We start from the raw sequence: 11,531 nt of genomic DNA on the forward strand, positions 1-11,531 counted from the left end.
AATACTTAGCGTATCAAAAGATATTTTGCATTTAATAATTTTGTCATATATATGACATATAATGATGACCATCAGGTTCGCTATTCATTAAAATCGCGAAATTCTTCTTGTAGTTCACGATCAAGGTTGGAACGTAAACCTTCAAATGAATCTGTCCTATTAGTAACTGACATAGGTATCGAATGATCTCGAATAAGGCTAACATCACTATCATTATACTTTTCGGAATATTCATCATTTTCATCAGGCTCTGATAGACTAGTGGGTAACAAAATATTTTCGGATGTGTCATTTGCAATAGTTGATTTACCACTGGCAGTAAAAGAATCATTGTCCTGCTCTCCAGAAAGGTCACTATAATTTTTCTTTCTTGCTTTAAGTATTGATTTACCAAAATATGGAGAAGTAAAGCCTTTGGATACATTAGTTTCTTCCTTTTCAGGAGTCTTATTGAAGTTATAATTTACAGTATCATCATTGTTTTTTTCTCTATCATTCTCATTCATACTATCTTTTGCAGCTTTTTCTGATCTAAGACCAGCAGCTATACAGTTCGACTTAACATTGTTCAATTCCTCATTATAAGATGGATCCTCAGATGGTGGATCGGATTTTATTGAGCTGAATTTCTTAATCCAGTGACCGGCAGATCGAGTTCTATCATCATCTTGATATTCATTATCTTTGTTCTCCAACTTTTCAGTAAAGTCTTCAATTATTTCAATTTCCTCGTCATCATCATTGTTGCTCTCCAATTCATTTTCATCTTGAAGTTTACCATCAGATAACCGAATTTGTTCTTCCTGGAGGAGAAGTAATATTTCTCTTAAATTTTTCCTTGCCATACCTCTCTCAACTTTATCAAAATATAGATTGATATTTTTCATATTCGCTCTGCTCTTGACCTTACTCGAATACCAGAGATCTAATGTCTCTTTCGGGCTTTCAAAAAACTTTTTTGTATTCAGTATTAAATGAATTCCGCAGTCACTAAAATTTGGTTGTTGTGGCACTGTACATGTTTTCATTTTTACATAGGATTTTTCAATTTCGACATTATATTTATCCTTAGCATAGGATACTAGAAACTCCTTTATTGGATCAATCTCTTTGCTATGGGTTTGTTTTAGAGAGTCAAATGTCAATATCGTAATGATGGGACTGCTTATAGAAACATCCTCATCTGCTTCTTCCTTACTTGATGTTTCCTTTTTAGGATTATCATTCTTTAACTCCTTATGATATTTCAAAAATATTTCTAAATTTGTTATAATGCAGCCGAACCAGTGATAGTTCATATTAATTGGTATAACGACATATTTTTTAGAAAACAAATCAGAATTTTGTACCCATTTTTTCACGTTTTGATAAACATCCTTTTCGGAGCTAATCAGTTTAGTGTAAAAAAAGGAGGACATTAGATAAACTTGATCTCTCTCTACTTTTTTTTGTTCTATTGAAGCCTCAATGAAAAATTTGGTGAAAAAATCGATTATACTATCATTTATCCAGTCTTTGTTATATAAACATCTGAAATCCTGATTCGTAATAGTATAGCTAGAGCCATCTGGAAATTTATAATGCAAACTAGGCTTAAAAATTTTCGGAGTTTCATAATCTTTATCGTCTTCATCATCGTCGATATTCAACGCAGTATTTTCTTGTGGTTTTGTAGAACTATTTCTAGTCTTACGTATATTCGATAGCAGGTGATCGGAGAGTTTATTTTCCTGATCAGTCTTTGGTACGCCCTCTGGCCTTGCATAAAACCCTTTGGAAGGTATCGAGTCAATTTTATTTGCTTTATCATTACTATTCCTCGAGTGATCATCCTCTTTACTGGAAATTTCTGGTTTTTCACGGTGTATGAGTATTGGTTTAGCTGTTCGATGGCCATGTATTGTTCCTTGCTTAATAGTTGAAGAGGAGGATTCAGTTTTTTTCTTGTTAAATTTCTTTAATATCTGTAAAGAGGATAAATTCTTATCGAAGTTTTTTAATCGACCGCTACTGTAATTAGTGCTCTTAGAAATCTCTGTTTCTTGCCTAACTTGAGATTTAATACATCTACGAAACTCTAGCTCACTAAGGTTTTTTATTACCTTTACAGCACTCCCTAATATCAATTTATTCTCTGTTAGAAAATCCAGTATTTCTTTAATTTGCCCCAGTCTATTTGGTTTCACATCTAGATATCGGTTGCTCATCCATACAATACACTTTGCAGAGATAGACATACCCATACTGGTCACTGATACATTAATCTCTTTATTGAGTAAAAAACCTACCGTTTTCATGTTCTGCGTGAACCATATCTTCTTACAGTTATGAATCAGATCCAACTGAAACTCTTCTACTCTATCATCTCGGCTATGAAATTTTACTATAGGCCTGAACTCTGAACCCACATTTGTAAAGTTCATAATCGTGTGTTCTATTTCAACCTCCGATTGGTTGATATCAAGTAAACTGACAGACCCCAATACTGTATATCTAATGCTGTCATATCCATTTCTGATTGTTTTAGCACCACTCCCGTCTCCAATCAAAAGTTCCCTAGTATCTCGCCTTCGCCGTTTCAACAAATTACCAACATCTTCTTTACTCTCTCTTTTTGGCTCTTCATCCAAACTAAACATCTCAGAACCCATCTGATCTAACTCCGCAACCACTTTAGGATCCCGTTTCTTCCGATACCTCACCGGAGACAACTTTCTCGGCCTCTGACTCAGCACCTCCCGACGCCCAGGCGACTCCTTCTCTGAAACTTCCCTTGCAGGTGATGAGGATAACGTATCTACTGGCATGATCCCGCCCTGGAAAGCCCTTCTTCGGGACATTTAACAATTTATTATTCTTTTTTTCCGCCCACTCTCTCTCTTATTTCACAATATAACAAAACCAATAACTCCAGCTAACATAAATAAAGGTAAAGCCCTTGTATTGAATATAAACCTTATACTGAACTTAGCTATAATAGCATAATGCTCTTCGCATTTCTCCCCAGGCTCTTCTTTTCCAAAAACTCTGATCCGTTACCCGGAATATTGAATTCATGTTTTGACGCCTCGGCGGGTATTCTTTTTTTTTTTTATTTTTTGGTTTGATATAAAACCGATTTAGAGATCTCACTGCAGTGCAATAACTATTGTTTCTCTTATTTTAAAACTATACCAATGTTAACAGGTATGTAAGATTATGGACTTTATTTATTACTAGTACTATTATAGTGTACTGAGTTGACAAGTTTTAACAAAAAGAAAGGGTACGGTGTTTTGAAAAGTGGTTTTATTTCTCGTATGCCTTTGATTTGAGAGCCCGATGAAATAGACTGATGGATAGAAAGGTTTTATAGTAGTTAATATTATGATGTTGATTTGGTGTTTAGTGTTAGTCTTTTATATTACCCGGGGTTATGTTTTTCTACGGGGAGGGCAATGGGAAATGACTGGTTTCTCAGTGAAATGGATAGATGAGAGAGAGAGAGAGAGAGAAAGAGAGGACAAGAGAAGTGAAAATAAACCTTGGGAAAAAAAAATTGGAAAGAATAAGAAGAGGGCTTTCTTTCAGGCTTATGTTTGAAAAGAGAGAGCTGAATTAGATTGATATCTTGTAGACATTTGACAAGGAAGTAAAGAGGAGGGGAATAGAAGATATATAATAAAAAAAATACAGTATTATGATGTTGAGGAGACCAGTGTGTGTGCAGGCGCGCTGCTTTAGTGTTAGTCGTATTGTGCAGCAGAATCCAAGATCGCCGTTGCAAGTTTTTCGTGAGACATTTAAGAAAGAGTGGGAGAAGTCTCAGGAGTTGCAGGACAATATCAAGACGTTACAGGATGCTTCCGGGAAACTAGGTGAGTCGGAGGCGTATAAGAAGGCTCGTGAGGCGTACTTGAAGGCGTCGAAAGGTGGACAGACAATTGTTGGTAAGACTCTACAGAAGACTGGGGAGACAGTAGAGGAACTAGCAAGTAAAGCATGGGACTCAGAGCTTGGTAAGACTACTAGAGATGTTGCATCAAAGACTGCCAAGAAGTTGGATGAAGGATTTGAGCCTGTAAGACAGACGAAGATTTACAAAGACGTGAGCGAGGTGATTGACGACGGTGATAGTTCCAGTTACGGTGGTTTCATAACAAAAGAGGCTAGAAGGCTGAAACGTGAACAGGACTTGGCTTCCGGTAAGAGAGTTCGTGCCGTGAAGAGTAATGATGAAGCAGGTTCTGCTATTGTGGCCACTGAGATTGAGGCAAAGGAGTCCATTGGTAAGAAGATCGAGGATTTCAAAGAGAAGACACCAGTTGGTCGTACATTGAAGACCATAAAGATCAGTTTATGGGATGAAAGTGAAAATCCATTAATTGTGTTCTTGAGAAAGATCACTACTAAGGTCGGATCTTTCTTTGCTGAGACAGAAGCCGCTCGTGTATACAAACAATTCAAAATGATTGATCCTACTTTCACCAACATTGGTTTCACCAAGCATTTGAGAGATTACATTATCCCAGAAGTTCTGGAAGCTTATGTTAAAGGTGATGAAAAGGTCTTGAAGAAATGGTTTAGTGAAGCTCCATTCAACGTTTACAATGCTCAACAAAAGATCTTTAAAAAACAAGAGTTGTTTTCAGATGGTAGAATCCTTGATATTAGAGGAGTGGAAGTGGTTAGTGCTAAATTGCTACAACCACAAGATATTCCAGTCCTAGTCGTTGGCTGCAGAGCTCAGGAAATCCATCTTTATAGAAAGGCTAAAACTGGTGAAATTGCTGCAGGTGATGAATCAAATATCTTGATGTCATCCTACGCCATGGTTTTCACTAGAGACCCAGAACAAATTGATGATGACGAAACCGAAGGTTGGAAGATCTTGGAATTTATCCGTGGTAATTCCAGATCGTTCACTTAAAAGGAATGATTCATAATAGTTAAAATAAAAATAAAGACGGGTGAAGAAGAACCTAGAAAAGTGGCCTCCATAAATGTTGATGGATGTTAATTTAAATGTTGCACATTATATTATGATCTTTTTTTTTTACCCAGCCTTAATTTTTCTTTTGTTATTAAACCTGCATTTTTCATCATCTAGAAATAATTTCTTCCATGTAAATATTGTTTCAATCAGCAGTCATTATCTTTAATATAACTAAAAAAAATAAAAAAATTAATACTTTAAACAAGATAAATCATTATAAAAAAGAATATTCATCTTTTGTAAAACGTTTCTTGACTATAACAATTTTATCATCATACCTTAATCGTTGTGAGTCTTTTTGGTCACAAATTACATATTATAATTTATGATCATCGTTTAATTCCATTTTTAGCTGCTCTAAATAATTTACTATAATTTATTTGTAATAGATATTGCTATTTTTGTTTTATATGAGTACGAAGTTGCTGGTCAGTCATTCAAGTTCTCCTTTGTTGAATATTGATTATCACTTTGTACTATATGGATTTTTAAAGGTTTTTCAGTTTTTCGTCGATGTTTTTTTTTTCAAAAAATCGCAGTATTGGACTAATGATATTAACAAGTCTTCTTACACACTTGGTAAGTTCAGATTTTTAGGTTGTAATGAAATATATTCTGTGTCAAAAACATTGTTAGATAAGGTCTTCATTATTTTCTATTTGAAGATATTTTTTGCTTTATAAAACGAGACTAATTTTTATAGGACAATCTGCATAACCGGTATAATCGACAATAAAAGTTTTAGAATAATGAGTGAAGAAGGACCACAGGTTAAGATTAGGGAAGCTGGACGTGATAACGTTGACTTTATTCTATCTAATGTTGATTTAGCTCTAGCCAACTCTTTCCGTAGAGTGATGATAGCTGAGATTCCAACGCTAGCCATTGATTCAGTAGAGGTTGAGACTAATACTACCGTGCTTGCTGATGAATTTTTGGCTCACAGATTAGGTTTAATTCCATTAGAAAGTACTGACATTGAACAGTTGGAGTACAGTCGTGATTGTTTTTGTGAGGACCACTGTGATAAATGTTCCGTTGTGCTGACCCTGCAGGCAGTTGGTGAGAGTGAAAGTACTACTAATGTATATGCAAAGGATCTCCTCATCGTTTCTAATTTGATGGGTAGAAACATTGGACACCCTATAATACAGGACAAGGAAGGTAATGGTGTGCTGATATGTAAACTAAGAAAAGGTCAAGAACTAAAACTTACATGTATAGCGAAGAAAGGTATTGCTAAGGAACATGCTAAATGGGGACCAGCTGCCGCTATAGAATTTGAATATGATCCATGGAATAAGCTACAACATACTGATTATTGGTATGAACAAGATATAAGGGCAGAATGGCCACAATCCAAAAACTGTGAATATGAAGACCCTCCAAACGAGGGGGAACCTTTTGATTACAAAGCTAAGGCCGATACATTCTATATAAATGTCGAAGCAGTGGGATCTATTTCTGTTGATCAGGTAGTTTTAAGAGGTATTGATACATTGCAAAAGAAAGTCGCTTCTATCATGTTGGCATTGAATCAAATGGACCAGGATAAGGTGAATTTTGCCTCTGGTGAGGCTGGTAATGGTATGGGTGCTGACAGTGATGCAATGATGCTAAATGGACATGATGATCCCTACCAAGGAAATGGACCAGAGGGCTATGCCAGTGCCTGGTGATTGGACTAGTTGGTGTAGTGTTTAAATCCAACATGACAGATATTTTTTATAGGAGTGGCGGACAACACTAGGTTCCAACTGAATTTTGAAGTTCATCTTTATACAGAAAACAGCTTTTCAGAACTCTTTTTTTAATCAAAGTTCTAAAAAGTTCTGAATTAAACAGAAGAAAATAAGATGTTTTATTTCCCTTACTATTGTATAAAATAATATGTGGAATTGTGAATGAAAATAGTGCATTATTGTATCATTACTATATATCTTTGAAAAATTGCGAATAGATATATAAATAAGTTTCTATAACAGGATGACTTGCGAAGTTCTGGGTAGTGGATATTGAGATATTAATTTATGCTTGCTCTGTGTTCCATGCGCAGCAGTCATCAAATTTGACCAAATTGCCGCCAAATATATCAAGGGCGCTGCCATATGTCAAATCAACGGCACCATGACTCAACTTGTCAACTAACTTTAAGTCCTCGACACTTTTAGCACCACCTGCATATACTATCTTTATATCTTTATTATCTCTTAGTGATTTGGTCCACTCGTATAGTTTAGATACAAGCTGTTCGTCGATACCTTTACAGAGGCCTTCAACATCAGCAGCATGGATTAGAAATTCATCAGTATATTTACTTAAAAAGGCAAAAGTCTCTTCATTTAATTCCAAGTTCGTCAAAGTTTGCCATTTGTTCATTGCTACAACCCATTTACCTGTAGTAGTCTTCCTGCAGCTTAAATCCACTACAATCCGATCAGCCCCACATTTACTACTTAGTTGTTTCAATCTATCAACCAAAAATTCACCTTCCTTAGAAAATAGCCAACTGGTAACAATAACCTTACTTGCATTTTTCAACCATTCCTCACAGTTTTCATCATTTATTCCTCCACCGACTTGCAGAAAGCCTGGTGCAGCTTCCAACGCTTCTCTAGCCGCATTATCATTGTTAGGCCCTAATTTGATAACATGGCAGCCAGAAATATTATTATCCTGATATAATTTCGCATAGTATGCTGGAGGATGGCTAGATACAAAGTTAGTTTTTAATGAGTCATCGTTCTCCTTTAGTGTACCTCCGACTATCTGCTTAACTTGACCGTCATGCAAATCAATACATCCAACAAACTTTGTCATTCTTTCACAATAGTGGCTAAAGAGTCAATTGACTTTGTAGGTCGCGTTCCCTGTGAAGTTTATACAATCATCTGTACAACTTCATAAATCAAAATCACGGTGTGTGTCTAAAATAAATATCTTGATGGCTTTTTTTTCAATATTTTACCAAATAAAAAGTCTGTTTAGAAAGTCTCGTAGAACAAGCAATTTTATAATTTTCCACATGAAAAATTTCAATTTCAATGCTCATCGCATAAATTTAGCTGTTAGCACAAAACTTTAAATTGTGGATGATTGGATAATGAAAGGATATATAAGCGTTCCATTTTAAATAGAGATAAATTACTGCGGCAGAAAAACATGGGAACTGATGATGATGAGTATAGGCAGCAATTAGAACTGCAGAGGCAAGCCTTTGAGGCTCAGTTTGGGTCCCTGGAGTCTATGGGATTTTCTGATAAAACCAAAGAACTAGATAGTGAAAGTGAGGAGAGTGGTAGTGAGACCGACAATGATACCTCCAGTGGTAGTGAGGAAGATGGTGTGGTAGACGGTTCAGAAGAAGAGGAGGAGTTTGCAGGTTTTAGTAGTGGTTCAGAGGAGGAAAAAAGTGACAAACCCAAGAAACAGCCAAGAGTTATTAAATTCTCAGGCCCAAGTGATACCTACATTCCACCCTCAAAGAAAGAGCAAAAGTTACTAAAGAGTGGCAAAACATTGAATAAGAATAGGCGTCTTCTGGAAGAAGATCCTGAGGAGAAGAAGGAAAACGATGAAGATGAGGAAGGCGCCCTTGAAGCTGAAAATTTAAAGAACGATATTGAACTTCAAAGATTCTTGAAAGAATCCCACATATTGAGTGCATTTAATAGCACGAGCAGCGGTGCATCATTGACATTAGATGGTTTGAAGGATACATCTATAGCATATCAAGACGATGAGGTAATGGGTAAAGCCAGAGCTAGGACTCTAGAGATGAGACTAAACAATATATCACAAGTCAATGGGCATGAGAAAAAGATTTCGAAGCTTGAGAAAGTCCCAATGCATATAAGAAAAGGTATGGTAGACAAGCATGTTCAGAGAATCAACAAGTATGAGGAAGATGCAGCCGACGCTGGTATCGTTCTATCTAAGGTCAAGAAAGGACAATTCAGAAAAATTCAATCCACCTACGTTAAGGATATAGAAAGACGTATCGGTAAGAGTATAAAGACCAAGGACCAAGAGAAGAGCAAGAAGAGAACTCGTGGTCTAAAGATCCAATCTGTCGGTAGGTCAACAAGAAACGGACTTGTGCTTTCCCCAGAAGACATTGCCAAGATTAACGGTAAAAAACGTAGATAAAAGTGGGAATAGATTTTCATGATCCAAATGGTTCTAAATGGTTCCATTGCATATACTATTTTACCTGTCTCCAAAGAAAATAATTAATAGACAACATTTGCATGCATTCAATATACTGTATATTAAATATTAGAGTTCAAATCATGGAACAATTCCAGATTATTATTAATCACGAAGTTTGTCGTGCACAATCTTATTTCAAGTAGAAGATTTAAATTTTCTGTGACTGTTGCAGTTACTAGCAGAAAGAATCAACACCCGTACCTCATTACAGTATCACATCCGTACATCGCGTTATTAATAAACTCGCCACTAGTGAAAACATTTGTACATATTGCTATTACCTAATATGGAGGTATATTAAAGAGAAAAAAACGCTAGTTACCCAGTCTCAAAAGAGCATCCTACGGAGCTTTCTGAGAAATATACTAATTTTCTATTCAAGACCTCTCGTGAGTTGGGGGAAATATGAGTAGTCTATACAATTTCATCCTCCTGAAACCATGTTACGTGATAGGTAAGGTCCCTTCCCGCCCCGCCCCCTGCGGTCGACCCTTAGTGCTATTCCCTTACACTTGCGAATAGTCTGTTTACTGGCAAATACCTTAGGGCCTAGCGTAGGCTGCAGCATACCATAGGCGTAGTAGAGTGTAGACTTCCCTTTCTCCCTGTTGCGGGACAGACCTTGCTTACCACTAGGATCTTTCTCTTACCTACGCTATCGCTAGGCAGACATCCCATAGACAGCTTCTGCCTAACCTCATCCCTAGCCCGCTTTAACCTCCATAGCCCTCTCTCTGCCTATGGGAATCCTTCCCCTCTGTAGCGCAAACATCGAAGCAACGCAGCTTTGCTAACTGAGGAAACAATCGCCCGCAACCCAATGTCTACGATGTTTGGTCCTCCAAGTCACATTGGTGGAAAAAAAAAAATAGTACGCAATTAGATATATTTCAATATGTAGTATTTTAGATGCTGTTTTATTGCATTCTATTTGCTAAATAGGACAAGAAAACCAAATCAGAACAAGGAACAATGGGTATGTGATAATAGACAATATGAAAAAACAGCGCCGAATATGATAGTATAAACACAAAGTGACGAAGTTAGAGGCATGAGTACAACATGAATACAGTGAAACCAAAAATGGGATGATTTCAAAAGTTAATACTGCTAGAATATAGGGAATATTTGTTGTGGGGAGCGTATTGCGTATTATGGTAGCAAGCAAGTCTCATTTTAGTTGGATGGCCGTATACCGCTCAATTGTGAGAGTATTTTCGAACACCGATGAATTTATGGGAAATGTATCTATAGAACCTAGTGTGATACGTGGACGAACACAATCTTTTTTTAGACTAATACCATGTGGATATAGAATAATGCCTTCACTCATAAGTTGTAAATATTGGCGATTTTCAAAAGATAAACTTAGGAATCAAAATTTACTAACATGAAAATTTTTTGTTATTATGGAAAAATTAACTTACCTTATTTTTTGGAATTAAAAAAATAAAATTGTAATGAGGAAAGGATGATTTTAAAATAACGACATCATGATATTTTAACAGGTAGAGTTATTCGTAACCAAAGAAAGGGTGCTGGTTCTATCTTCACCTCCCACACCAGATTGAGACAAGGTGCCGCCAAGTTGAGAACCTTGGATTATGCTGAACGTCACGGTTACATCCGTGGTGTTGTCAAGCAAATCGTCCACGATTCTGGTAGAGGTGCTCCATTGGCTAAGGTTGTCTTCCGTGACCCATACAAGTACAAGTTGCGTGAAGAAATCTTCATTGCTAACGAAGGTATGCACACTGGTCAATTTATCTACGCTGGTAAGAAGGCTTCTTTGAACGTTGGTAACGTCTTGCCATTGGGTTCCGTTCCAGAAGGTACTATCGTCTCCAATGTCGAAGAAAAGCCAGGTGACAGAGGTGCTTTGGCTAGAGCTTCTGGTAACTACGTTATCGTTATTGGTCACAACCCAGACGAGAACAAGACCAGAGTTAGACTTCCATCTGGTGCTAAGAAGATCATCTCTTCTGACGCTAGAGGTGTCATCGGTGTTATTGCTGGTGGTGGTAGAACTGACAAGCCATTGTTGAAGGCTGGTCGTGCTTTCCACAAGTACAGATTGAAGAGAAACTCTTGGCCAAAGACTAGAGGTGTTGCCATGAACCCTGTTGATCACCCTCACGGTGGTGGTAACCATCAACATATTGGTAAGGCTTCTACCATTTCTAGAGGTGCTGTTTCTGGTCAAAAGGCTGGTTTGATTGCTGCCAGAAGAACTGGTTTGCTACGTGGTTCTCAAAAGACTCAAGATTAAGTTATGTAATTTTGGTTTTCCTTGTCATTTTGTAACTATGGTGTTTAGAATATAATATAATCAATCATTTCAAAA

The 11,531-nt window shown here is 36.8% G+C and overlaps 6 protein-coding genes across 6 annotated transcripts; 4 read left to right on the forward strand and 2 right to left on the reverse strand.

The window, feature by feature from the left end:
• Positions 1–80: 80 nt before the first annotated feature.
• On the reverse strand, positions 81–2,840 carry ULP2 (SUMO protease ULP2; the record flags this gene model as incomplete). The annotated part of the gene is made up of 1 exon (XM_071055086.1): positions 81–2,840. The coding sequence occupies one exon, from the start codon at positions 2,838–2,840 to the stop codon at positions 81–83; it is 2,760 nt and encodes a 919-aa protein (XP_070909779.1).
• An 839-nt stretch (positions 2,841–3,679) lies between these two features.
• TIM44 (protein translocase subunit TIM44) lies at positions 3,680–4,909 on the forward strand (the record flags this gene model as incomplete). Its single annotated transcript, XM_071055087.1, has 1 exon — positions 3,680–4,909. One exon carries the CDS (start codon positions 3,680–3,682, stop codon positions 4,907–4,909), a length of 1,230 nt encoding a protein of 409 aa, XP_070909780.1.
• Positions 4,910–5,724: 815 nt separating this feature from the next.
• RPB3 (DNA-directed RNA polymerase II core subunit RPB3) lies at positions 5,725–6,654 on the forward strand (the record flags this gene model as incomplete). Its single annotated transcript, XM_071055088.1, has 1 exon — positions 5,725–6,654. The coding sequence occupies one exon, from the start codon at positions 5,725–5,727 to the stop codon at positions 6,652–6,654; it is 930 nt and encodes a 309-aa protein (XP_070909781.1).
• A 349-nt stretch (positions 6,655–7,003) lies between these two features.
• Positions 7,004–7,795, reverse strand: HIS6 (1-(5-phosphoribosyl)-5- ((5-phosphoribosylamino)methylideneamino)imidazole-4-carboxamide isomerase HIS6; the record flags this gene model as incomplete). The annotated part of the gene is made up of 1 exon (XM_071055089.1): positions 7,004–7,795. The coding sequence occupies one exon, from the start codon at positions 7,793–7,795 to the stop codon at positions 7,004–7,006; it is 792 nt and encodes a 263-aa protein (XP_070909782.1).
• Positions 7,796–8,137: 342 nt separating this feature from the next.
• Positions 8,138–9,124, forward strand: FAF1 (Faf1p; the record flags this gene model as incomplete). The annotated part of the gene is made up of 1 exon (XM_071055090.1): positions 8,138–9,124. The coding sequence occupies one exon, from the start codon at positions 8,138–8,140 to the stop codon at positions 9,122–9,124; it is 987 nt and encodes a 328-aa protein (XP_070909783.1).
• A 1,382-nt stretch (positions 9,125–10,506) lies between these two features.
• RPL2B (60S ribosomal uL2 domain-containing protein) lies at positions 10,507–11,456 on the forward strand (the record flags this gene model as incomplete). Its single annotated transcript, XM_071055091.1, has 2 exons — positions 10,507–10,525; positions 10,696–11,456. 2 exons carry the CDS (start codon positions 10,507–10,509, stop codon positions 11,454–11,456), a joined length of 780 nt encoding a protein of 259 aa, XP_070909784.1.
• Between the last annotated feature and the right edge of the window lie 75 nt (positions 11,457–11,531).

Source organism: Nakaseomyces bracarensis (assembly GCF_045282275.1).
Source record: "Nakaseomyces bracarensis strain CBM3 chromosome Unknown Scaff13_0, whole genome shotgun sequence".
Lineage (NCBI taxonomy): Eukaryota > Fungi > Ascomycota > Saccharomycetes > Saccharomycetales > Saccharomycetaceae > Nakaseomyces > Nakaseomyces bracarensis.